The sequence below is a fragment of the Stegostoma tigrinum genome, chromosome 6 (genome assembly GCF_030684315.1).
Source record: "Stegostoma tigrinum isolate sSteTig4 chromosome 6, sSteTig4.hap1, whole genome shotgun sequence".
Taxonomy (NCBI): Eukaryota; Metazoa; Chordata; class Chondrichthyes; order Orectolobiformes; family Stegostomatidae; genus Stegostoma; species Stegostoma tigrinum.
In genome coordinates this window covers 75,989,831-76,016,721 of record NC_081359.1, presented here as the reverse complement: position 1 = coordinate 76,016,721, position 26,891 = coordinate 75,989,831, and the positions used below count along the sequence as shown (strand labels likewise).

General features: G+C 41.0%; 1 protein-coding gene across 3 annotated transcripts in view; it reads left to right on the top strand.

Annotated features, from left to right (window-relative positions):
- Positions 1-2,921: 2,921 nt before the first annotated feature.
- LOC125453650 (mitochondrial intermediate peptidase-like) overlaps positions 2,922-26,891 on the top strand; it is a 131,890-nt gene continuing 107,920 nt past the window's right edge. The window contains exons 1-6 of one of the 3 annotated variants that reach the window (XM_059646675.1): positions 2,922-3,124; positions 5,569-5,653; positions 14,782-14,955; positions 16,825-16,913; positions 20,705-20,791; positions 21,898-21,961. In XM_059646675.1, coding sequence (XP_059502658.1) covers positions 14,854-14,955; positions 16,825-16,913; positions 20,705-20,791; positions 21,898-21,961 — 342 coding nt within the window. In that variant the 5' untranslated portion in view covers positions 2,922-3,124; positions 5,569-5,653; positions 14,782-14,853. Of the gene's footprint in view, positions 3,125-5,459; positions 5,654-14,781; positions 14,956-16,824; positions 16,914-20,704; positions 20,792-21,897; positions 21,962-26,891 lie in introns of those variants that run through there. The other 2 variants (XM_048533489.2, XM_048533490.1) reach the window with 2 other exon arrangements.

Below are 26,891 nucleotides of genomic sequence, written 5' to 3'. Positions count from 1 at the left end.
TTGAAAGGTGACACCGATGTCTCAAACTAATTTTGTTTTGGGATGATGAGAGGGTTTTCCACTGTTGCAGATGTGTTTTTTCTGAGAAAACATTTATTCATAAAGTAATTTAGAATGGAAGGCTGGAGAAACTTCTTTACACAGACAGCTATGAACGTTGCTATTTGACACTAAAACTATGCCAACATTCACAGTTGGTTTAGCCAGACGGATGAAGGAATGAGGAAAACACGACTAGATTATTTGCTCATATGGAGTAGAAACAATGACAAAGCGTTAGTTGCGCTGAATGGCATAATAACATGCAACATTATTTCTATGTATTTCATCCAATGACATTCTATGTGGCAGTTATCTTCAGAAAATTCTGGTAAGCTACTATTATTCTTCCATGCTGAATACTGCCTTTGGTAACAAAATAATTTTTTAAAACTAAAATTTAAAATTTCTAATTTCTCCATACGTCTTGGCAGAATTATTTGTTTACTTATTAAGTGTGTGCATGGGCACAGACTCAAGCAGTAGTCGTGTCAATGGATGAATGGAGTTCTTTAAGCCAACTTTCAAATTTAGTTAGTGAAAATTCTTTGTGAATGTGAACTCTTATTTGGACTGCACCACAGTTGCAGCCTGGATGTTCTTAGAGAGCTATGACTTTGACAATGCCTGAGAATTATAACAGACAAAGTACTGACCTTGCCACTGTTCACTGCACATTGAAAAATTTTCTGAATGAAAATGTGGACTCATTAATGCCCATTTTGGGCACTATTAATATCCCCAGAGCTCTAAAATAGCATCTATATTCATGAGCACACTGTGGGATGAATGGTTGTGGATACTGGATTGGTGGGTGCATTAGTATAGACACAGGGTGAACAGAGCCAAGATCTTGACAATTAGTGAGCAATACCAATTTGCCTGCAGTACCAATTTGGAGCTCAACTCCCCTCTCTTATCTGCACAACAATGTTCAGTAGGAAGAAGAACTCTCCTACAAAGACTAAAGCAATCATCAACACTTACATGAATATATAACACTCGAACTGTTTTGTACTTTCTGGAGTTGTTTGAAATTCAAAAGTCTACAGAAGAGGTTTGATAGAACCTGAAAAAGTTTATACTGACTTCAAGTCTTTTGCACATAGCAGTTTCTTGAACAATATGAAATGTTTACACTTCAGCACACACATCTTCACTGATGTCTGCCACTTAATGGACCCATTGCTACAAATTCAGAGCACAGCAATGATCACATTACCATTGGCTGTGAATGCGTCCATAGCTGCAGACGTGCTCTTGATTGATTTGATTTATTATTGTCACATGTACAAAGATACAGTGAAAAGTACTGTTCTGCGTGCTGACCAGAGAAATCATATCTTACTAATAGAAAAATTGCAGAATATAATGTTACAGGTATAGAGATGGTGCAGAGGAAGATCAGCTCTAATATATGAAAGGTCCATTCATTAGTCTAACAAGCAGCAAGAAGCTGTTGTTAAATCTGTTGGTTCGTTTTCAAATTCTTGTATCTTCTGCTCGATGGAAGCAGGTGAAAGAGAGTATAAATTATGGTGGGAGGGGTCTTTGATTATGTTGGCTGCTTTCCCGAGGCAGCAGGAAGTGTAGGCAGAATCAGTGGATGGAAGGCTGGTTTTTGTGATGGACTAGTGTTCACTACTCTCTGTAATTTCCTGTGGCAGAATAGTTGCCATACCAAGCTGTGATTCATCTGGATAGGATACTTTCTCTGGTGCATCAATAAAAATTGGGAAGAATCACTGTGGACTTGAGTTTGCGAGAAGACAGCAGAGAAAACATGCAACTTGACATGGATTTCAGGCTTCTCCAGGATGCAGCACTTTACTGGACAAAGCATCCTACTTGATTGGCAGAACATCCACAAACATCCACTCCCTTCACCACAATGCTCAGTAGAAGCAGTGTGCACCACACACAAGATGCACTGAAATGTAAACATTTCATATTGTTCAAGAAACTGCTATGTGCAAAAGACTTGAAGTCAGTAGAAACTTTTTCAGCATCTATCAAACCTCATCTGTGGACTTTTGAACTTCAAACAACTCCAGAAAGCACAAAACAGTTTAAGTATTATATATTCATGTAAGAGCTGATGATTGCTTTAGTCTTTGTAGATGCATTCACCAAAGTTCCTCAGACAGCATCTTCCAAATTGACAAGTATGGCCATTGAGAAGGACAAGAGCAGCGGGGAATACCACAATCTGCTAGGACCCCTCCAAGCCACTCACCCAACAGAGTTGGAACTATATTGCCGTCCCTTACAAAGTAAAAATCCTGGAGTTGTTTCCCTAATGGCATTATAGGTCTACCTACAGCACATGGACTGCAGTGGTTGAAGAAGGCAGCTCACCATGAACTTCTGAAGACCAACTAAGGATGGGCAATAAATACTGGTCTAACTAGTGAACAAAGAGAAACCATCATCTGTCAACACTAACCAATATCAGAATTGTCAGGCGTTTCACTTTCTCACTGCACAGCAAAAAATTTTACAGGTCAATGGTTAGAATCCTGGTGACAATGACAATGTCTTTATTTTGCAGCAGTCTTCTGTGCCATCTGCATTTAAGACATCGAGAGAAAACAAAGGATGTCTATGGAGCAACACTTGCTTCGGTTGATGACAACTGTGATGAACAATTTCTCAACCATTGCAAAATCTTCAAATCTGCATCTCCAAGACCAATGTTATGTTTCAGCCTATAGCAGGTGCATGTTAAGAAGCACAGACATCATTGTTCGTGGCACCATCTCAAGGCTGCTGAAAAATTCTCATATATCAGTCATGTGCTTTCTAGGGATATCACCATTGATAAACATAACTGTGAAAGCATCTATAAAGCAACTTTTGACTATGGCTGACTCCATTCTTGTGTCTGGAAGCAGCATGGTATTAAACTGAAAGACTGAAGTAAACCTCCACTGGGACATTATTCTTATCACCCTGCTGTATAGCACCACATTAAAGCTCAAGAAAATTTACTACTATTTTGAGAATTTGATGACAGGACAAAATTACAAAGAGAAATATCCTTCACTGTATTGGGCTGAATAACTTGGAGACCACCCTTTTCCAGGTGAGGTTGTTTTATTTGGCTGTGCACAGAAGTCCCTACGGCAGATGTTCAGATGCAGTCAAATGGCTGGGGAAGGTGTAGTATTTGTAAGCAGGGAGTTGGCTCATTTTGCAAGTGAAACATAGGTACTCTTCCAAAAATCACGCTTTCAAGACATATTAAGAGCAAAGATAGGCATTTAACTAAGTGTGGGGATGCTTACTCTTCTGGTGTTAGAAACAGATCGATGAATAAATGTCAAAACTTCATTATTAAAGGTGATCCAAACAAACCAGCAGTTTCAGCATGTGACATAAGCTTTAAATTGAGTCACTTAGTTAATGGAGTAGATTTGATGAGAGCAGATTATTTTATGAATATCCAATCTAGGTTAAGCAAGATGCAGAAATAAACCAACAGTATTCTTAAGTGGTAGAAAGCAGCTGCCTCTCTGAAGATGGAGCTGCAGGATGTAAAATAATGTACTCTGTACGACACAAAGAGTTTTATTTTTGTTTGAAGTTGATCTCTCTACTTTGCAGTATCATCTCCTACATCCTACCAGCCTCTCTCTTTCTTTCCTACACCCCTGGTAGCCTCTCAATCAACAGTTTGTCACCCTCAGGCAAACTGGAGGTTGGTTTCTGGTTCAAACCTCTTTCCTTCTCCTGGTGGACTCAATTTCAGCTGTAATAAGTCTTTCCCTACCGCACTTCTGCTCCCAGTAATGGCATTTGTCTGTGCTTCCAGATTCTCACCCGAACTAGGTGACTTAAAATAAAAGCATGGCAGTCTATGCATGCACTGGTAATGATGTGACAATGTAATGAATATGGTGACATCTACAGTGTTTGTGTGGATGCACCTTAAAGCCTGTCATGGACAGCTGAGGCCACTGGCCTATTTGTGCATCTGCTGTGGGCTTACGGGCTTTTATCAGCAATGTTACTGTTTGGAGTAATTACTCAACTTGATGTCCTCTCGTCAGAAACCAGTGATGTTTTGCAGTAGATAGCTGTGAGCAATTTGAATTAAGTCGTTATAATAGGTTTTGTGTAATTCCTTTGTTCCATACTGGTGACGGTAAAATATCTAATATAACTGTCTTGGTTGTTTGGAATATTCATACCATATAAAGAACATCACATTCCAGGAGGTGATGAATTTGCTTTTGTCTTAACAATTGCTTGAAAATTCTAGAAGCAGTCAATTTGCTCAATCTGTATTCAAAGCAGCTATTTTAAAATTTGACAAGAACCAGTTTCAAAACAAGAATTTAAGCAAGTAATATAGCTTTTAAAAATGTTAGCCTCTCTCTCTTTCTGCCTTTGGCATATTGATAGATGTGCTGATGTTGTAAATTATATTGTTAGGTTCGTTTTCGGAGACCCTCACGGATTTGATGCAATAACAAGATGCTGAACTGTTTAGAAAAACACAAATCCTTTATTACAAAGCAAGTACAAGCTGTGGAGGATCATTGTACTCAACCCAGCACAGAGTGCAGTCTCGTATGCAATTCTCCGAGCAGTGGATAGTCCCCGCTTTTTATACCTTATCGATTGCATAACACATAAAGCAATTTTACACCTCAAAATGGCATGATACATGAAACAATCACTACAATCGGACAATGACATGATACAAAAGCAATTACTACATCGAAAACATAAAGGGAGCAGGGTATAGTATTGATCATTCGTGAAGTGGCTGCTAACGGCAGGAGGCGATTTCAAGTTGCCGAACAAGGTGCTGAGAAGGAGTATTCAAAATTGTGGTTAGGATTCACGCTCTGAAGTTGTTGAATCCTGAGGGCTAAGAGTGCCTAAACAGAAAATAAGGTGTGGTTCCTCCAACATACCCAGGTACCCGACATCTTTACAGCCTCATTGAAAAACTGCAGTAAGATTAGGACAGCGATGATCGCAAGACAGCAAGATTTTATGCTGAAATAACGTGACCATAAAGTCCAGCTATTTTTGTAAATCAAACAAAAGTGTTATACAAAGCAGTCACCAAGACTCCAATGTACCAGATGCTTTAAGTAATACGTCTCTCATTAAACCCTATTTATTCTCAGGTACACATCATTCCATTCTCCCCTTCTCATGTCAAAGCTTCCCAGTCACTCTCGTCTTCCCAAAATCTTAAATTCCCCCTAACACCACTCTTTGCATGGCTGGATGGTAGATATTTCAATGAACATACTCCTTCGCAGCCTCGTGGCCGCTCCTCCCACGAAGTTACCAGGTTGGCGGGACACACTTTAGTATCGCGCATGCTCCTTCGGACATTTGCCCAAGAACTCCAACTCCCAGAAGGCTGTAGTTCCGGTGCGCGTGCGCAGTGGCTTGCGATCACGGAAGCCTTTGGCCTATGTTGGAGAGCGAGTTCTTAGACATGTTGAACCGGCAGTTGCTGTCAGTCTTTAAATGTATTCAAACTGGTCGCTTCAAAACCTACAGAAATGTTTCCACTTCGTGGTCTCCAGTGGGAGCGGCCTTCAACGATCAACCGAGGAGAAAGGTGGATATATTTGGGAAGAACGTGGTGAGTGACACTTCCGATGCAATGTGCACGAGGTTGCTACACGTTAAACTGTTAAAGCTGAGTCTGGCTGGTGCACTAAATTTTAATGGAGTTGTTTCTAATAAGGTCGAGGAGTTTTGACAGCACTCAAGGACTGTCAGTACAGGCTCGACGGACCGATTGGCCTGTTTCTGCACTCCAGGGATTCTATGATTGTATGAAAAATGCATCGCCTTACTTTTCAGGATTAAATTCTATTTGCTTCTGTTCATATTTGACCAGCTGGTTTATATTGTCCTGAGTCTAAGGCTTCCTTCATTATTTACTGACCCAAATCTCGCATCATTTGTGAACTTACTAATCATGCATCCTACATTCGCATCAAGGTCACTTAAGTACACAACAAACAGTGAAGGACCCAGCATTGTAAAGCTTCCAGTCTCATGAATATCTTTCAACCGTCACCCTCAGCTTTTTGCTGTTAAGCCGATTTTTGAATCCAATTTGACAAACTCCCTTGCATAGACACAGAAAATAGATGTGGGAAGAGGTGATTTGGCCCTTTAAACCTACTTCACCATTCAATATGATCATGGCTGATCATCCAACTCTGTACCCTGTTGCCACTTTCTATCCATATCCTTTGATCGCTTTTAACCTAAAAACTATATCTAAATGGTTAGAAACACTTAATATTCTGGCCTCAGCTGTTTTCTGTGACAGAGAATTCCACAGCCTCACCACTGTAGTGGGAAATTCCTCCCCATCGCAGTCCTCATTGGCCTACCCCATATCGTTAGACCAGTAGCTGTGGCCTCCACCAGTATTAGGAGCAACCTTCCTGCATTTACTCTTTGTCCTGTTAGGAATCTCTGAAATTTATAAAATTCTACCTGTTCTTCTAAACTCCAGTGAACATAATCCTAACTGAACCAATCTCTCTTCATGTTATCACACTTGCCATCCCAGGAATCAGTCTAGTAAACCTTCATTGCACTCCCTCCATAGGTAGAATGCCTTCCTTTGATAAGGAGTCCAAAACTGTACACAATATAGCAGATGTGGTCTCACCATGGTCCCCTGCAGCTAGACATATCTGTTCCTATCCTCTCACTATGAAGGCCAACGTGCCATTTGCCTTCCTCAGTGCTTGCTGCACCTGCATGTTTACTTTCAGTAGCTTGTATACAAGGGCACCCAGATTTTGTTGCACTTCCCACCCCCTCCCAACTATTGCCGTTCAGATAATCTGTCTTTATGCTTTTGATCTCAGTGAGCCTTTAGCTTCATTGTCAAAAGTGTTACTGCACTCTATATAGACAATGTTAAATGCACTCCCCCCATCCCTTACACATCTAATCATCTTAAAAATTTCAATGATGTTTCCTCAACATGATCTCACTTTACAAAACTATGCTGACTATCTTTGACTAATCCTTAAAAAAGCCCGAAAGAACTGTTCTTGTAAATGTTGTAAATCAGAAGCAAAAACAGAAGTTGCTGGAAAAGCTCAGCAGGTCTGGCACTATCTGTGAAGAAATAAATCAAGAGTTAACGTTTCGGTTCCGTGACTCTTACCCAGAACTGATGGTAGCTGGGGTTTAGGCCGAAACGTCAGCTTTTGTGCTCCTGAGACGCTGCTTGGCCTGCTATGTTCATCCAGCTTCACACTTTGTTAGCGTAGCTGGGAAAACGTTGGTTTATATGCAGAAAATAGCGAGGGGGATGGGGTAGGAAGTAAACAGTAGGGTAGAGCCCAAAGAGAGAGAACAGCAGTTGGATAGACTGGCCATAATATCCACTATAAACCCACTGACTCCCACAGTTGCCTGTGCTCATGCCCTGCTCCTTGTAAAGATTCCATCCCATTTTCCCTTTTTCTCCATTTCCATCACATATGTTCAGATGATGCCAAATTCAACCAGGGACCCTCCGACATATCTACCGTCTTCCTCAAATGAGGATTCCCCAGCACCATTGTTGACAAGGCCCTTAACTGGGTCCGACCGATCTCCCCCACTTCTGTCCCCACCCCTTTTCCTTCCCGCAACAGAATTAAGGTTCCCCTTGTCCTTATCAACTGTCCCACCAGCATCCACATCCAGAAGATCATCAGATACCATTTCTGCCACCTCCAGCAAATTGCCACCACCAGACACACATTTTCCCTCTTTCCCTTGTCTGTTTTCCGCAGGGACAGTTCCCACAAGGACACCCTGGTCAGCTGTTCTTTTACCTTCACGGCACCATCCCCTGCGACCAGTGAAGGTGCAACACCTGCCCAGTTACCTCCTCTCTCCCTACTATCTAAGGGCCTAAACATACCTCCCAGGTGAAGCATCACTTCATCTGCACATCCCAAAACCTAGTCAACTGCGTTTGCTGCTCTACATTGGGGAAATGAAGCATAGGCTGGGTGACTGCTTTGCAGAACGTCTACGTTCTGCTTGTAAAATAGACCCTGAGCTACCTGTTGCCGGCCACTTTCACACACCACCTTGTTCCTGGCCAACATCTTTGTTTTTTTGGCTTGTTGTAGTGTTCCAGCGAAGCTCACTGCAAGCTGGAAGAATATCACATTTTCTGCTTGGGGTACTGCAGCCCTCTGGACTCAATATCAAGTTCAATAATTTTCAGGCCTAAACTCACCCATGTCCCAGCCCCCTACCCCACAATCCAGACCTTGTTATTACATAGCCTGCATGTGAGTTTGCTCGCTGACATGGAAGGTTAGTTTTCAGATGTTTTGTCACCATTCTAGGTAACATCATCAGTGAGCCTCTGATGAAGCTTCATCGGAGGCTCACTGATGATGTTACCTAGAATGGTGACGAAATGTCTGAAAACTAACCTTCCAGCTCAGCAAGCAAACTCACATCCAGAAACTCAACCTGAGCTATAAATCTTCTCAAGCTTACATAGCCTGCCTTTACACACTACCTATTGTTAGCCAATGACAGTCGCTATAAACAACTATTCACCCTCCTAGCCAGAACATTATCAATTCCTTTGTCTATCAGACTGCTCTTTCTCTTTGGGCTGTATCCTACCTTTTACTCCCTACCCCATCCCCCTCCCTGTTTTCTGCATATAAACCGATGTTTCCTCAGCCGCCATCCATTATGAGGAAGGATCACCAGACCTGAAACATTACCTTTGATTAATCCTTGCCTCTGTAAAGCAGATGAATTCTGTCTGTCAGAATTTTTTCCAATAGTTTCCCTACCACAGATGTTGGATTCCCTGGACTATTGTTTCCTGTGTATCCCTTCCATCTTTCTTGAATAATTGTTGCACATTTGCTCTGTTCTAGTCCTCTGGAACCCCTTGTGGCCGGACAGAATTTGAAAAATAATGATAGAGCCCTTGCAATCTCCTTCCCTGTCCCCCATTGCTGCCTTGGATACATCTCACCTGGTCCTGGGAGTTTATCCATTTTTGGGCTGCTGAAACTGAAAGTAACTCTCCCTCTCAATGCTAATTTATGCAAATATATCATAATTGGCCTCCCTGATTTCTAGACAAAAATTGTCTTTTTCTACTGCGAATGCAGATGCAAAGCACTTGTTTGGAATCTTAACTGTGTTTCTTGGCTCCACACAACTATTTTTTTTAAAAATTCAGCGGTGGGATGTGGGTATTGCTGGCTGGCCAGCATTTATCAACCAACCCTAGTTGTCCTTGAGAAGCTGATTGTAAGCTGCTTCCTTAAACTGCTGGACATGGACTTCAACAGTCCAGATCAACTAGGGGCAGGCAATAAGTGCCAGCCATACAGTGACTCCCATGTTCTTTGAACGAATTTTAAAAAAAACACGCGCCTTTGGTATCTATCATAAGCATTTTTTTCTTATTGAGTCTTGCATATCTATTGACATTCAGGGGTCTCTACGCTGCTTTTACCGGACAATGTTGGCTCTGCACTCTCACTGTTACTCTTTCAAATGACTCCCACTGCTCTGATGTGGATTTTCCCGCAAGTAGCTGCCCCCAGTCGACTTCGGCCTGATCCTGTCTTGTTTTATTAAAATCATCCTTCCTCCAATTCAGACTTCTAATCCATAATTAACTTAAACCTTTCTGAATTGCGATCATTGTCACAAAATGCTCTCCCACTGCCACATCTATGACTTGCCTGGTTTTGGTCCCTAAAATTAAGTCCAGTGCTACTGTCTCTCTTCTCAGACTTTCTACACTTTCTAAAAGGTTCTCCGAACCCTCTAAGCCTTTCATACTTCGTCTATCCCTGTTGATTAACTCGAAGTTGAAATACTCTACTATTCAAATACTATTATTTTGACGTTTCTCTGAATTTTGCCTCCATATAAGATCATAAGCCATCGGAGCAGAATTAGACCATTCAGCTTGTTGGTTCAGCTCTGGCATTGGATCATGGCTGACATATTTCTCACCTCCATTGTCCTGCCATCTCCCCGTAACCCTTAATCCCCTTAGCAATCAACAACCTATCTAACTCTGCCTCATATACACTCAATGACTTGGCCTCCACAGCCCTTTGTGGAAATGAATTCCACAGATTAACTACCCTCTGCCTGAAGAAATTCCTCCTCGTCTCAATTTTGTAGTGCCACCTCTTTACTCTGAGGCTGCCTTTTCAGGTCCTGGTCTCTCCTAGTGAAAACATCTCCATGTCCACTTTAGGATAGTAAGAACTGCTGATGCTGGAGTCTGAAATAGCAGAGTGTGGAGTTGAAGAAACACAGGCCGAGCAGCACCAGAGAAACAGGAAAGCAGTCGTTTTGGGTTGGGACCCTTCTTCAGAAATTTCAGAGCCCCATTTCTGAAGAAGGGCCCCGACCCGAAACGTCCGCTTTGCTGCTTCTCTGGTGCTGCCTGGCCTGCTGTTCTCCCAGCTCCAGGCTGCGTTATCCATGTCTACACGATCCAGGCATATCAGTATTCTCTAAGTTTCAATGAGATCCTTCCCATCTTTCTAAAGTCTATTGAGTGCAGGCTTGGAATCCTCAGCTGCTCCTCATTTAACAAGACCTTCATCCCCAGATCATTCTTGTTAATCTCCTGTGGACCAACTTCAGGGCCAGCACGTCCATCCTTAAATATGGGGCCTAATACTGTTCTTAATATGCTAAATGCGGTCTGACCAGAGCCTTATACAGCCTCAGCAGCACATGTCTGTTCTTGTATTCCAGCCCCCTTGAAATGCTAGCATTCCATGTGACATGCTAACTGCTAACTGAACCTGCGTGTTAACCTTAAGAGAATCCTGAAGCAGGACTCTAAGTCCTTTTGTGCTTCACATTTCTGAAGCCATTCTTCATGTAGAAAATAGTCTCTGCCTCTTCTTCCTATCAAAGTGCATAACCTCATACTTTCCCACATTGACCAAACTGAATAGATGGATTAAAATGGTAACACCCAGGGTGTTCAGTGGTAACACCACTGAAAGCAGAGGACCTGTGGTTAGATCATCTCCAATGAAAGCATCATCGCCAGTGTAGTTTGTGTAGTGTGAATATTGATTGCTACTTTTCAGCCCAAACCTGGACATTGTCCCTGTCTGCTGCATTTGGACATGGACTGCATAAATGTGTGAGCAGTCATGAATGGTGCTGAACATTGTGTGTAATCATTGACAGACATCCCTACTTCTGACTTCATGTTGGAAGGGATATTGATTCCCTGATGGCCATGAAGTTGCAGCTTGTATCGGAGTGTGATTCGGTTTTTGTTGGCCCGTGGTAACTAATGGATGCCCAGTTTTCAGTTGCTGGCTCTGTCCAAAGTCTGTCCCATCTAGCGTTGTGACAGTGGCAACAAAACGGTATAAGGTATTACACTGCGAAGACAGAACTTTGTCTCCGTAGGGACAGTGCATTCATGGACAAATGCGCTTGCCGTACTGCTAGGATTGGTGAGGATGACGTTGAGTATGTTTTGCCCTCTTGTTGCTTTTCTTGCCACCATCCACAGCCCCAGTCCTAGTTCCAGTCCCAGTATTTCAGCATTGATTTTTCAGAACTCCAATTAGTGATGCTGCTGCCAAGCTGCATTTGGTAGTGGACGTTGAAATCCCTCATACAACGTATATCTTGCCGCCCTCAGTGCTTCCTCAATGTTCCGTAGTGAAGTGTTTGAAGTGTTCTTCAATGCGGAAGAGTCTTGATTCATCAGTTGAGGAGAACGCTATAGAAAATCAGCTGGTTTCCTTGTATGTGTTTAACCTCATACCTCGAGACTTCGTGGTGTCTGAAGTCATTGCTGAGAGCTCCTCCTTCTTAATTGTACTGTCAGCTCCCCAGGCTTGTTCTGCCCTTTGGACTGGACAAATGTAGGGATGGAGATGGTGGCATCTGGGATGTTGTCTATGTCAAGCTTTTGCTTGATTAGTCTGGGACCAGCTCTTCTAATTTTGGCAGTAGCCTCCAGATGTTGGTAAGGAGGATATTACAGGGTCAACAGATTTTTTTTCTTGCAGTTGTCCTTTCCAGTTCCTAAGTCGATACCAGGTGGTGCATTCAGTTTCACTTTTTTGACTTTGTAGCAATTGTTAGAACTGAATTGCTTGTCAGACCTTATCAGAGGGCTTGAAAAGTCAACTACATTATTCCAGGATAATAAAATGTGAGGCTGGATGAACACAGCAGGCCAAGCAGCATCTCAGGAGCACAAAAGCTGACGTTTCGGGCCTAGACCCTTCATCAGAGAGGGGGATGGGGGGAGGGAACTGGAATAAATAGGGAGAGAGGGGGAGGCGGACCGAAGATGGAGAGCAAAGAAGATAGGTGGAGAGGGTGTAGGTGGGGAGGTAGGGAGGGGATAGGTCAGTCCAGGGAAGACGGACAGGTCAAGGAGGTGGGATGAGGTTAGTAGGTAGCTGGGGGTGCGGCTGGGGGTGGGAGGAAGGGATGGGTGAGAGGAAGAACCGGTTAGGGAGGCAGAGACAGGTTGGACTGGTTTTGGGATGCAGTGGGTGGGGGGGAAGAGCTGGGCTGGTTGTGTGGTGCAGTGGGGGGAGGGGATGAACTGGGCTGGTTTAGGGATGCAGTGGGGGAAGGGGAGATTTTGAAACTGGTGAAGTCCACATTGATACCATATGGCTGCAGGGTTCCCAGGCGGAATATGAGTTGCTGTTCCTGCAACCTTCGGGTGGCAATTATTCCAGGGCTGCCTAACCTGAAGAGGTTACCCTCCACCTGCTGGACAAACCTCACAGGATCTCTCTCCCACTGCAAATCCTCTGTCCATCTTCGATCCACCTCCCCCTCTATCCCTATTTATTTCAGAACCCTCTACCTCTCCCCCTTTTCTGATGAAGGGTCTAGGCCTGAAACGCCAGCTTTTGTGCTTCTAAGATGCTGCTTGGCCTGCTGTGTTCATCCACTCCACACTTTGTTATCTCAGATTCTCCATCATTTGCAGTTCCTGTTATCTCTGATACAGTATTGGCACATGCTGGCTAGACCAGGTAGGGCTGTCAGTTTCTTTCCATAAAGGACAGTAGTGAACCAGGTGTGTTTTTTTTGTGATGATTGACAATGATTTCATGCTCATCATTAGATCTTTCTTTAATTCCAATTTTTTTTATACTGAATTGAAATTCCACCATTTGCCACGGTGAGATTTGAAGCCAGTTCTGTAAGACATTACCTGGTCTCTGGATTCATAATGTGGTGTTAATACCATTAGGCCGTCAGCTCGACTATTCTTCCTGCCAAAATGCATAACTTAACATTATATTCTATCTACCGCGTTTTTGCCCACTCACTTAACCTGCCTGTATTCTTCCTTATGTCATCTTTCTTACTTGTTTTCTCAGCTATTTTTGTGTCCTCTGCAAAATTGGCAGTAGAACATTCACTTCTGTCATCCAAGTTAATAACACATTGTAAATAATTGTAATCCCCGTGCTGATGCTTGTGTTACACTACTAGTTATGTATTGCTGAACTGAAAATTCCCCCTTTATCCAACTCTTTGCCATTTATCAGTTAGCCAGTCCTGTTTCCATGCTGAGATATTAGACCCAACAACTAGGGCTGTTATTATGTAGCCTTATGTGTGGTACCTAATTGAAATTTTTAGAAACCTTCTGGAAATCTAAGTGTATTAAAACAACAGGTTCCCCTTTCTCAAACCAGCTTGTTAGCTCCTTAAAGAACAGTAATAAGTTTCAGGTATGATTTTCCCTTCATGATGGTATGCTGACTTTGCTTGATTATATCAGAGGTAATGGGAACTGCAGATGCTGGAGAATCCAAGATAACAAAGTGTGGAGCTGGATGAACACAGCAGGCCAAGCAGCGTCTTAGGTGCTTGATTATATTTTGTGTTTCTAAATGCTTTGCTGTTACATCCTTTATAGTAGACTAACATTTTCCTAATTACAGATGTTATAAAGAAACAATGGCTCCAGCACTGATGTTTTTGTCAGTGTCCACCATTCTCCAGTCTGAAAAATGACCATTTGCCAATATTTGTGGTTTTCTGTCCTTAAGTCATCTTTTTAATCTTTGAAGACTGACTGTCCTATTCAAGGATCTCAATTTTGTTAACCATTTTTTAAAAAAGTATTTTCCCAAAACGTTCCTTAAAGTTTGCAGAGACAACGTCTATTATATTCCCTCCATTGGCTTTTTCTGTTACTTCCTGAGAATTTCCAAAGGATTAGTTAAGCACTATCCCTTTTTGTTTTGCGATTCATGCTGGTTCTTCTAACATCGATCTCTCCAAATGTCTGTTAATTTCTCTCTGATTATTGTTCCCAAAACCTTACATTGTATTGATGGTAAACTGTTTGACTTGAAGTTTCTGGAGTCACCCTTGCATCATTTTTGAGTAAGGGTGTCACATTTGCCATTTTACAGTATTCTGACATATCCCCTGAATCTTGAAAGATTGGAAGGTTTTGGGGTACTAAATCGTTAATGTCAGTGCTACCACAGATCATTGTCCTGCTCAATATTTACCTTTTAATCATCATCAAAAAAAATGATCTTACATTGCGCACATCATGTCCCACAAACAGCAAATTGACTGCTGCATTTCCTATACTAACACTTCAAAACCACTTTTATCTGTCGTAAAGTCTCTTCTGATGTCTTGTGGTCATTTTAAAAAAAACTGTATGAACACTTTCTCCGAACTAAAGTTTCTTACTTTATCATTAAGGGTCTTTTTGGTGTACATGAGCTGAACTCCCCAGTAGGATTTCAGGTGGCCCAAGAAAATGCATTGAATGAAATGGAGCAATTAGTGGAACAAGCATGCAGAACACCACCTGGTCCTCAAGTTGTTCAAATCTTTGACAGGCTTTCAGACTGTCTTTGTAGAATTGCTGATTTGGTAAGTAATGATAACTTTTCCGTATTGATATGTATATACATATATGTTTAAGTATATATGTTTTTCAACTTTGGTAGCCACTAATTGTGGAGCTAAATTAGTTTTGCTTTCCTTTTTGACAGGTATACAAAAGCATATGAGTCTTATTACACCACCCCCCTTTCCCAATGTAATGCCTTTCAGATAATAATCTACCTTCCTGTTTTTGTTAAGAAAGTAGAAAATCTTACATTTATCCACATCGTACTTCATCTGGTATACATTTTCCCACTCGGTCGACTTTACAAGTCACACTGAAGCATCTTTGCGCTTCATATTTCACCCTCCTGCACAGCTTTGTCATGTCTGCAAACTTAGAGATACTGCATTTAGTTCCTTCATCTAAATCATTTAATACATACAGGTAGTTCTCCTACAATGCAATAGTTGCATTCATTCGTGACTTTGTGCTAAAGTAAATCACCATAGAAAGTTGTGTTACAGGGAAACCGCTATAGAAAATCGCTTTACCTGCATAGCAGAAAGTTCGTGTTATCCAAATAGCGTCCACGATTCATCAATCCTGTTACAGCTAATTTACATTCACGAAATACGCGTTATAACAGAACTACCTGTATTATGCTTATCTGAGGTCCAAGCACTGATCCCTTTGGTACCCCACTGGTCACTGGCTGACATTCAGAAAATGGCCAGTTTATTCCTCCTGTTTGTCTCCTGTCTGCCAACCAGTTCTCTATCCACGTCAGTACACTACCTGCAATGCGTTTAATTTAATCTATTATGTGGAAACTCGTTAAACACCTTCTGAATGTCCATGTAAGTCACATCCAATGGTACCTCTGTTCAACTCTACTAGTTAGATCTTCAAAAGTCCAGTAGATTTGCCAAACATGACTTTTCTTTTGTAAATCCGTGCTGATTCTGTCCAGTCCAGTCTGTGTTTTCCAAGTGCGCTGTTATTAAATCTTTTATAATGGATTATAGCATTTTCCCAATCACCAATCCCAAGCTAACCAGTCTATAACTCCTGTTTTTAAATAGTGGGGTTACATTAGCTACCCCCCAATCTATAGGAACTGTTCCGGCGTCTGTAGAATCTTGAAAAATGAATCCTGTAGATCATGATAATTTCCTGGATTGTACGGTATGGATATTACTTCATGTATTTTTCTTTATATTTGATACTATTTTAAATGCTTTATCAGTAACCACTTACTCGGATCCAATAAGCTTGAAACTACCTGCTGTTGTGAATTATATTGCATTTAATTTTGAGCCTTTGGAATTGAGCTATTGCCAGGAATGTTGCTGTCTAACTGGCGAATAAAGTTTTGCTTAATCTTCTTTCACATTTTCTTTTTGGAATTTTATATTTTCACAAATTTCATTGCCCAGTTAAAACCTTTGGTGTATTTTCAGATGCTCTAACTTCTTCCGATGACGTTAATTTTTTTCTGTCTGTGATTCCCATGTAAAATCAAAACTATGACAAGAATTTGATTGTGCAGAGTATTGGTAGATTGTATACCTTTGAAAGGGCCGACATTTCATTCAGTTTTGTGGCTTGTTATATTTAGAAATTGTACTCTCTTAGAGTGAGCTATATAAACTTGCTTTCTGTGGATGTTCACGGACTAGCAGCTTGTTGTGATAATGTTATGTGGTAATACCATTCTTTCTGCAACATCTGTTATGTATGAGCAGTTTAAATTTGCAAATTGATCGAAGCTTCAAAATGTTAGATCTGTTATCTTTTTTCAAACTTTGGACTATAAAAATGAACATTACTTATTTCTAGGTAACTAACTGTTTATGATTAATAGAAAAGTTACCTGATCATGACACTCATCACTGTATCTTTCATACTAGGCAGATTTTGTTAAGGTAGCACATCCAGACTCTTCATTTCGAGAAGCAGCGGAGAGCACCTGTATGACCATTGGCACAGCGGTGGAAAAGTATGTTTTCAGAATTTACAGTGCAAAAAATATTTGTGCAAATTAAAACTGTGTAATTGCAGAAAACCAAAAGAGAAGCGAAGCCATTAGTCCACTCTTCCTAAAGCCAGCCAATAAAACTGACGTGTGCCTGAGGTGTAGATATGTATCAGTTTTGACCCTTCAATCAAATAGCAGTTCTTATGAGAAGGTAGTATTGGCTTTTTCAGCGATTATGGAGCACTGAGAAATAAATGTAACTTTGCCCTAACCTGTAGATTAAATGTGATTTCGAGCTGTGGACATTAGTACCTTCTGGGCTTTAACTGATTTGATCTGTGCAATGAGAAAAGCCCAATTAATATTTGAATGCTTACTGTATACCAGATATACTGAATTTTTTTTTCATTGAGCTTTATAGATTAATAATGAGGTTGTAAACATCTTTTCACACCTTATTCTGAGATGTTTGGGCTCCAAGACAATGGTAGAGTTTAATCTTTTTGGATTCAAGTAACAGGTAAAATTGATAAGTTCAGAATGTTTAACCTTCCTGCATTGATGTGGCGTTTGCGTGCCTTCGGTAGCAACTTGTTTAACTGTTCTCAATTTTCACATGAAAATCAATTGCCCACAGAAAAAGCTTTGCATTAATGGACGAGATAGAGCTCAAGCAGGTCAATTGGTCTCATACCCTCTGTAGAAATTGTTAGAAATTTAAACACCCAAAAATGCGTCAGAAACATAATCGTTTGTGCAAACTTGCAACGTGCAGTTTAGCTACCACGCTTATCTAGAAGATCAGCAGTTACGTTTCAAGGGCAGTTCATTTGGATGTGAAGTTCTTTGGGGCATTTGAAGAAACAAATGGCACTGTATAAATGAAAGATGTTTCTCCCATTCCAAGTACCAGAACCATGAAGCATTAATAAAGATGCTGAAAATCAAAGGACCCTTGTGGTTTGATGAGGTATTGGGGTTGGGGCAGGAGGGTAATTGAGACATCGGTATTGGTGGAATAGCCTCATTAATGGCTTCTGTAAATGTGTTTTCATGTTTCCTTTGGACTCTTGAGGGTACTTCTGTGGCTCTTGATCTTGCTTGCCTGTTCTCACACTGCTCCCCACCACCACCTGCACCTTGTCACGCCCCAGTTGGGAAATCTTTGCTGTCTTGCCCTCTTTTGCGAATATGTTTTCATTCCAGTAGTTACATATGTGTGTTGCACTTCATATTATTTTTGTGTTATTTAAACGTGGTGATCAATGTAATAGGAACAAATGCTTATCGCTGTCATCTTTTGCTTTGGATTACACAATTCAGTTATGGCACTGGCCAACAGTGTCAAGTACAAATGATTTAGGAAAGTCTGACACATAAATGATACAAGCATCAATAAAGGTATAAAAGCGCAAGAGCAGTCCAATGGACAAATTTAATTATGGTATTGTGGAATTTTTCATATTTGCTTATTTTAGACTTTAGAAGTTAATAATAGTGTGACTGTTGCAAGTGGACAATACAAAATCTGCATGTGTTTTTTGAGTTGTTGGGGGTCAAATTAACTCTATTATTTAATCATAGCATTAAATATTCTCATGATCATGTAATAGCTTCATTGTTTGCCACAGGCTGTAGTAGGAAATTGACGCCAATATATCTGAAACACTTCTATTGCTACTTAGAAGAGTAACACCTATTTCAGTTCCTTGTGCATTTTCAAATAAATGCATAGATTACATAACAAACTGATTTGTGATAGGCAATCTAAATAATTCCATGGCAATTTGAATCCTTTCATAACAAGGTACAGAGCTGGATGAACACAACAGGCCAAGCAGCATCAGAGGAGCAGGAAGGCTGATTTTTCGGGCTGAGACTCTTCTGCAGATTTGGGGGAAGTGAAGGGGGTTTTGAAATAAATAGGGAGAGAGGGGGAGGTGGATAAAAGATGGACAGAGGAGCAGATAGGTGGAGAGGAGATAGACAGGTCAAAGAGGCGGGGCTGGAGCCTGTAGAAGTGAGTGTAGGTGGAGAGGTAGGGAGGGGATAGTTCCGTCCAGGGAGGATGGACAGGTCAAGGGGGCGGGATGAGGGTAGTAGGCAGGAGATGGGGTGGGGCTTCGGTGGAAGGAAGGACAGGTTAGGGAGGCAGGGACTAGCTGGGCTGGTTTTGGGATGCTGTAGTGGGAGGAGGGATTTTGAAGCTTGTGAAGTCTACATTGATACCATTGGGCTGCAACGCTCCCAAGTGGAATATGAAGTGCTATTCCTGCAACCTTCGGGTCGCATCGTTGTGGCAAGGTTGCAGGAACAGCAACTCATATTCCGCTTGGGAACCTTGCAGCTCAATGGTATCAATGTAGACTTCACAAGTTTCACAATCTCCCCTCCTGCTACAGCATCCTAAAACCAACCCAGCTCGTCCCCGCCTCCCTAACCTGTCTTTCCTCCCATCTACTCCCTCTTTCCACCCCAAGCCTCACCCCCATCTCCTGCCTACTAATCTCATCCTGCCCCCTTGACCTGTCCATCCTCCCTGCACTGACCTATCGCCTCCCTACCTCCCCACCTACACTCACCTCTACTGGCTCCATCCCTGCCTCTTTGACCTATCTTCTCCTCTATCCATCTTCTATCCGCCTCCCCATCTGTCCCTATTTATTTCAGAACCTCCTTCCCCTCCCCCATTTTTGATGAAGGGTCTAAGCCTGAAACATCAGCCTTCTTGTTCCTCTGCTGCTTGGCCTGCTGTGTTCATCCAGCTCTGCACCTTGTTATCTCAGATTCTCCAGCATCTGCAGTTCCTGCTATATTTGAATCCTTTAATGTCCAACTGATATAGTCTGCACTTGTATGTCTCCTTTTGTTACGTTTGCAATGTAAGTGTTTTTAAAATGCATATAATGTACAAATGTAGTAAATATTAATTTAAGTTTTGGGCGTAAGATACATATACGTATTGGGACAGATTATCTTGTACCAGCCTACTCAGCTGGACAATTTGATGATTGCTTGCTTTCTGCAAACGCTCTTGTACTGAACAAAATGTCATCCTTGCCTTATTTATAGGTGTTGACAGTCCTGTATTCTTGAATTATTCCACATGTTGATGCCACTGATGTTCATTGTCTTCTTTGTGCCATTTTACAGTATAAATTTAGCAACTATGTAAATCCTAATTCCGGCACCAACAATGGGTGAAAAATATTAGGCAGATTCACTATGTATGATCCTCTGGAAAGGAGTCAATATGCAAAGGAAGCAATTTGTTAACAGAGTGCAGTTGTTGTAAACTTCTGAGCTGCAGCTGCAACTGCATCCAAACCAATTGAGGAGTTTATATTCTGCGTGCAATGGAAATGGAGAATATGTTACTTATGAAAGAAGTGTTGATCCACTGACGAGACTATCAGATTTTGGTTGGAAGTTCTTCAGGTCCTGATGATACGATCAATTTTTCACTGAAGGTGTAAAGTATCACTTTTGATTCCAACACTAAATTTATCCGTGCATAGCACAATGGTACCTTCAACGGAGAACATAGGACTAACCCTGCAGGAGTAGAATCAAGTCAAACAGATTAAAAAAAAATAGTGTCTGATGAATATCTGCATCAACAACACGTTCAAGTCATGCAGCATACAGGCCTAAAATGTAACCAGTCACTGTTAACTAAAGTAGGCACTGTTTAAAGTTTGGCTTTTGGTTGATGTGAATATTGAATGTATTTTGTGATTTTTCTCTCTGCATTTTTGATACAGTATACCTATTAATACAACATTCAAAGTGTGCAACTTTTCCCTTTTTAGATTGAACACTAATATTGAACTTTGTAATAGTTTGAAAAACCTATTGAATGATAAAGAAGCCATTGATTCACTGGATCCAGATACAAGGTATGTTTATGTTCTATATCCCATTCCCTTTAACCCACAATCTGACAAAATCACACATTTTATACCTAAATGAAGTTACAGAACTGAAATTCAAAGTGTGAGGAAAGGATTGTGGTAGCCTCTAGATATCTCATTGGGTTATTTTAATAGGTACACGTCCATTCGGAATCATTCATACTTTATAAGACAAATAGGAAAGTATATTGTGAAAAAGGTAGGGAAGTTGCAGACAGGTGTAGATAGACTTAGTAAGTGAGCAAAAATTTGGCAGGTGGTAAAATGTGAAACTGTTCACTTTGACAGGAAGAATGAAAAAGCAAAGTAACATTAAAATGGAGAATGATTTTTGAATTATCAGGTGCAGAGGGATTTAGGTGTTCTGGTGTATGAATTACAAAATGGAAGAAACCAGGTATGGCATGTAATCAAGAAGGCTTGAGAGATACTACCCTTTATCGTGAGAGAAAAATTAAAAGATGTTTTCCCTCAGTCATACGAGGTATTGGTGAGACTGCATCCTGAATGTTGTGTGCAGCTTTGGATTCCTTAATTAATGAAAGATGCAAATACATCTCTTTTCCCTCTAGCGCTCTCTCTCCCCCCTCTTTATCTGTCATCTCTCACGCGTGCTCTTTTTCTCTCCTGCATCCCCCCCACAAACTCCCTGCCACTTTTTTTCACTTCCCCTAGTCCCTTACCATTCTCTGTCTTCTTCCTTTCCATTGCAGGAAATGAATTGCTAGTCTAGAGCCACATTACTAATTCAGATTTTAGCCAAATTGTCCATTTTAAGTTAGTTTTCAAAATATATTCTGTTAAGTTTATACACAGACCATTATAGGAAAGCCCAGTTTTCTGATAATTATGATATTTGGACATTCGGACCTGTAACACTGGACCTTTTTGATTAAGATACTCCATGGAATGTTTTTAACCTGATACTTTGTCATGACAGTTCTGATATATAATGCAAGTAATTTTTTGAACGAAAGTTGACATGTTTCAATTTTATCCAGTTGAAAAATAACTCTGTAAAATTGAGCTCTTTTTTAAAAATCGTCATTTAATTGAGCTACAACAAGACTATTTGATTTTTCATTCCACAGGAGAGTGGCAGAGTTATTTATGTTTGACTTTGAGATCAGCGGAATTCATCTGAATAAGGAAAAGGTAACAGTTCAAATAAAACAATATATGAGTCAGGAACGCAGAGACTTTGCATTAATAGATAACCTGACCTTGTGAAAGGTGCTGAAAACCTTTTCAAGTTGATTTTAAGTACTTTTCACAGTGGCTACACATCAATGCAGGAAAATCTGGCAATTGACTTTCGGACAGCAATGTACTACGTATAAACTCTGACAACAAGATAATCTGGGAGACACCAAGAACTCCAGATGCTGGAGTCAGAGTCTGAAGAAGGGTCCCGACCTGAAATGTTGACTTTCCTACTGCTTGACCTGCTGTGTTCCTCCAACTCCATATTGTGTTTACAAGATAATCTGCCCCTTTTATAGTGTTTGTTGAGAGCCTGGAAATTAAGAGAACTTCCTTGTTGTAAAATGTCAAACTTTTACTTAATGCACATTTTTTTCCACTACAGAACTGCACAGCAAGTATCTTGCACTTGTACACATAGAAGAGAGTTTAACAAGGGCATAAAACATCTTAATGACATCCTAAGTTCTGTTAAAATAAAACATAAAGGTAATAGGGATTATAGCTCTGGGATTCTCATTATTATGTCAGGTTTCTGAAGGAGAGTCTATTAAACATATGATCTTGGAGAATTATTATACAGTTCTGCAGCACAGAAAGCTATTTTGCCTGCCTTAGTTCTTTCAGGGAACAAAGAGTTAATCCATTTCCCTGGATCCTGCCCTATAACCATGCATTTTGTTTTCTCTCCAAGTCTTAATCCAATCTCATCTTGAAAGCTACTGTTGAACCTGTTACCACTACACCATCAGACAGTGCATTCAAAATCCTAACCACTAGCGTATATATAGAAAAAGAAACTTCTGGTTCTTTTGCCAATCACCCAAAGTCCCTGTCTTCTGATTACTGACACTTCATTTGTTGGAATACTTTACTCTTTATTTTATTCTAAATATAAATTCTTTGTGATTTCAAATCCTTCTATTACATCTTCTCTTAAGCTCGCTAGCAGACCTCCTGAGTTTTTCCAACAATTTCTGTTTTTGTTTCAGATTTTCAGCACCTACAGTTCTTTGGGTTTTTTTTTCTCTGAACATTATTTACTCCAAGAAGAACACCACCACTTGTAGCTGTCTATTGTGTAACTGTTATTCCTTGTCCCTGAAACCATTTTTTGTCAATCCATCCTGCACCCACTCCAAAGTTTTTACAGACTCCTTAACTGTGTTTCCAATTTCAGTGTTACATTTAAAATCAAGCTAGTGTTTTAGGATTTGTGGCTTTTGTTAGAACATAGAACATAGAAAAGTACAGCACGGTACAGGCCCTTCGGCCCACGATGTTGTGCCGTGGAATAATCTTAATCCAAACATAAAATAACCTAACCTACATTCCCCTCAATTCACTGCTGTCCATGTGCATGTCCAGCAGTCGCTTAAATGTCACTAATGACTCCGCTTCCATGACTACCACTGGCAAACTATTCCGTGCGCTCACAACTCCCTGGGTGAAGAACCGCCCCCTGACGTCTCCTCTATACCTTCCTCCTAACACCTTAAAACTATGACCCCTCGTGGCAGTCAATCCTGCCCTGGGGAAAAGTCTCTGGCTATCGACTCTATCAATGCCTCTCATTACGTTGTACACCTTGATCAGGTCACCTCTCTTCCTCCTTCTCTCCAGAGAGAAAAGTCTGAGCTCAGTCAACCTCTCCTCGTAAAACAAGCCCTCCAGTCCAGGCAGCATCCTGGTAAACCTCCTTTGCACCCTCTCCAAAGCCTCCACATCTTTCCTATAATAGGGCGACCAGAACTGGACACAATATTCCAAGTGTGGGCTCACCAGGGTTTTGTAGAGCTGCAGCATAACCTCGCGGCTCTTAAACTCGATCCCCCTGTTAATGAAAGCCAAAATACCATATGCTTTCTTAACAACCTTATCCACCTGGGTGGCAAATTTGAGGGAGCTATGCACTTGAACACCAAGATAGGTTGTAGGTTTTGCAGTGTTCTGTTTTATGTATGCCTTTATTCATAAAATTCCATTTGCTTTGTGTCTGCCTGGTTAATATGGTCTGTCATAGAGTCACACAACATGGAAACAGACCCTTCGATCTAACCAGTCCATTTGAAGTTGGTTGGCTCGCCGAGCTGGTTTGTTGTTCCGCAGATGTTTCATTACCGTGCTTGGTAACATCCTCAGTGCAGCCTCTGATGAAACGTCAGTGTGTTTTCCCACCTGGCTTTTAACCTCTGGGGTCCATTGCCATGAATTGCCTCACTTCCGGGTTTCCTCCGTACTGGAATGTATACGGGGTTGAGTGCAATGTGTTTATTGATAGCTTACTTCATGGAGGGGCATGCTTCCAGGAATTTTCATGTTTGTCTTTGCCTAGCCTGTCCCAGGATCTTGGTGTTGTCCCAGTCGAAGTCGTGGTTCTCCCTGTCCATGTGGATTGAGATGAGTGAGCATTAGTCGTGTCTTTTTGTAGCCAGTTGGTGTTCATGTACTGTTGTTGTTAGTTTTCTTCCTGTTTGACTGATGTAGTGTTTCTCACAGTCTCTGCAGGGGATCTTGTAGATGACATTGGTCCTGTCCAATGCAGGGTGGGTCTTTAGTTCGGGTGAGCACTTGTTGTAGGGTTGATGTGGGTTTGTGCGCCACTGAGATGCCCAGCAGTCATAGAAGTCTTGTGGTGAGTTCTGACGTGTTCCTGATGTAGGATAGTGTGATGAGTGTGTTGGGGTGTGTAGAATCTTTCTGATGCAGTTCCTGCAGGCACCTCCTGACCCAGCTCTTTGGATATCCATTATCCCTGAACACTTGGAAGAAGCATTCCTCTTCCTCTGGGCACAGAACCCCATATGCGTTCCAGTACGGAGGAAACCCGGAAGTGAGGCAATCCATGGCAATGGACCCCAGAGGTTAAAAGCCAGGCGGGAAAACACGCTGACGTTTCATCAGAGGCTGCACTGAGGATGTTACCAACCATGGTAATGAAACGTCTGCGGAACAACAAACCAGCTTGGCGAGCCAACCAACCTCAACATCCACATCCTGAGCTACAAATCTACTGCAAAACCTTAGTAACCAGTCCTTGCCAAACATAATCCCAAACTGAACTAGTCCCACCTGCCTGCCTGTGGCCATATCTTCCCAAATCTTTCCTATTCGTGTATCTATCCAAATACCTTTTAACATTGTAATTGTTATCCACCACTTCTTCAGGAATTTCATTCCACACGTGAACCATCCTCTGCAAAAAAAAATTCCCTGTCCTTTTTAAATCTCTCCTGTCAGCTTAAAAAATGTCCACAAGTATTCAAATCCAGGATTCTTGGGAAAAGACAATTACCATTAACTCTCTATACCCCTCAGTATTTTGTAAACTTCTATCAGATTGCCTCTCAACCTCCTACGCTCCAGCCTTTCTTTATAACTCAAATCTTCCATACCTGGCAACATCCTGGTAAATCTCTTCTGAGCCCACTCCAACTTAATAATGTCCTTCCTATAACATTTTCAAAGATTTGTGGACAAACGCTCCCAGATCTGTTCTTGCACCCATTAGTATTGTGCCATTTTAGTTTGTATTGCTTGTTTCAATTCTGCGTCAAAATGTATCTCTTCATATTCAACTTCATTGAATTTCATCTCCCAAGTCTCTAACCATTTCAGCAGGATGTTTGTCATCTTCAAGTCTATTACTGCTGTCTTCACTGTTTACTACATTTGAACATTTTTTTGTCATCTGTAGGTTTTAACGTTGTGCTATGTGTCTCAAAAATGGCAGCGGCCATATTACTGAACCTTGCAGAACACTATCGATTATCCCAGGCTGGGCTTAAAAGTAATTTTACTGCAACATTTTGTGCTCTTTCCCTAATTAATTTTCATGGCTGTTCAGATTATATGACATTGATACTGTGAGTTTCAGTTTTGGTTTTAAAGAAAATTTGATACTAGATAACTGCTTTTGAGGATCCATATCTGCATTAATAATTATTCAACCTTCACATATCCTCTGACATCTAATCAAAAATACCAGTTTTCTTCAGTCATGCAATGTTGGTGTTGCTGACAAAATCGATGTTTATATCCCATTCTATTTACCCTTGATAAGATGGTGGTGAGGTGCCATTTCATGCAGCACTGCTGTCTCCATGGTGCATGTACACTCCTGGTGCTGTTAGCTAGTTGTTAAGAATCACTGGGGGACTGTGCATGAAATCAAACCCTATTATTCCTGGAGTCTCCAAAAAGTTAAAGGATGTTAAAAATATGGAAAATTCCCAAGTTTACCTAATTTTTAGACCCAGGTTGTTAGAAAGTATGGATTGGGTTTCTATACTGAACAATAATTACTAAATACTGTAAATAATTAGATTCTTGTTACAACTATAATGTTATAAACTATTGGGATATAACACAATTAACCAAAACACTGATTCCCTTATAAATGCTTTCTTACCTGTACACAGCCAAACAAACAAGGTAAAGTAGATTATGATCAGAGAGGAAAAGAGGGAATGAGAGTTTAGCAGTCTTTGTTACCAAGTTTTTGTTATAAGTCATAGAGTCTTACAAGACGGAAACAGACACTTCCGTCCCACCAGTCCATGCCGAACATAATCCCAAACTAAACTAGTCCCATCTGCCTGCTCCTGGCCCATATCCCTCCAAATCTTCCTACTCATGTATCTATCCAAATGTCTTTTAACATTGTAATTGTTACCACATCCACTACTTCCTCAACAAGTTTCATTCCGCACACTAACTACTCTCAGTTTTAAATAAAAAAAGCCCTTCATGACTTTTCTTTAAATCTCTGCTCTCACCTTAAAGATGTGCCCCCTAGTTTTGAAATCCCCCATCCTAGGGAAAAGACAATTACCATTAACTCTATACAACAATGAGGGTTATAGATAATCTTCTATCAGGT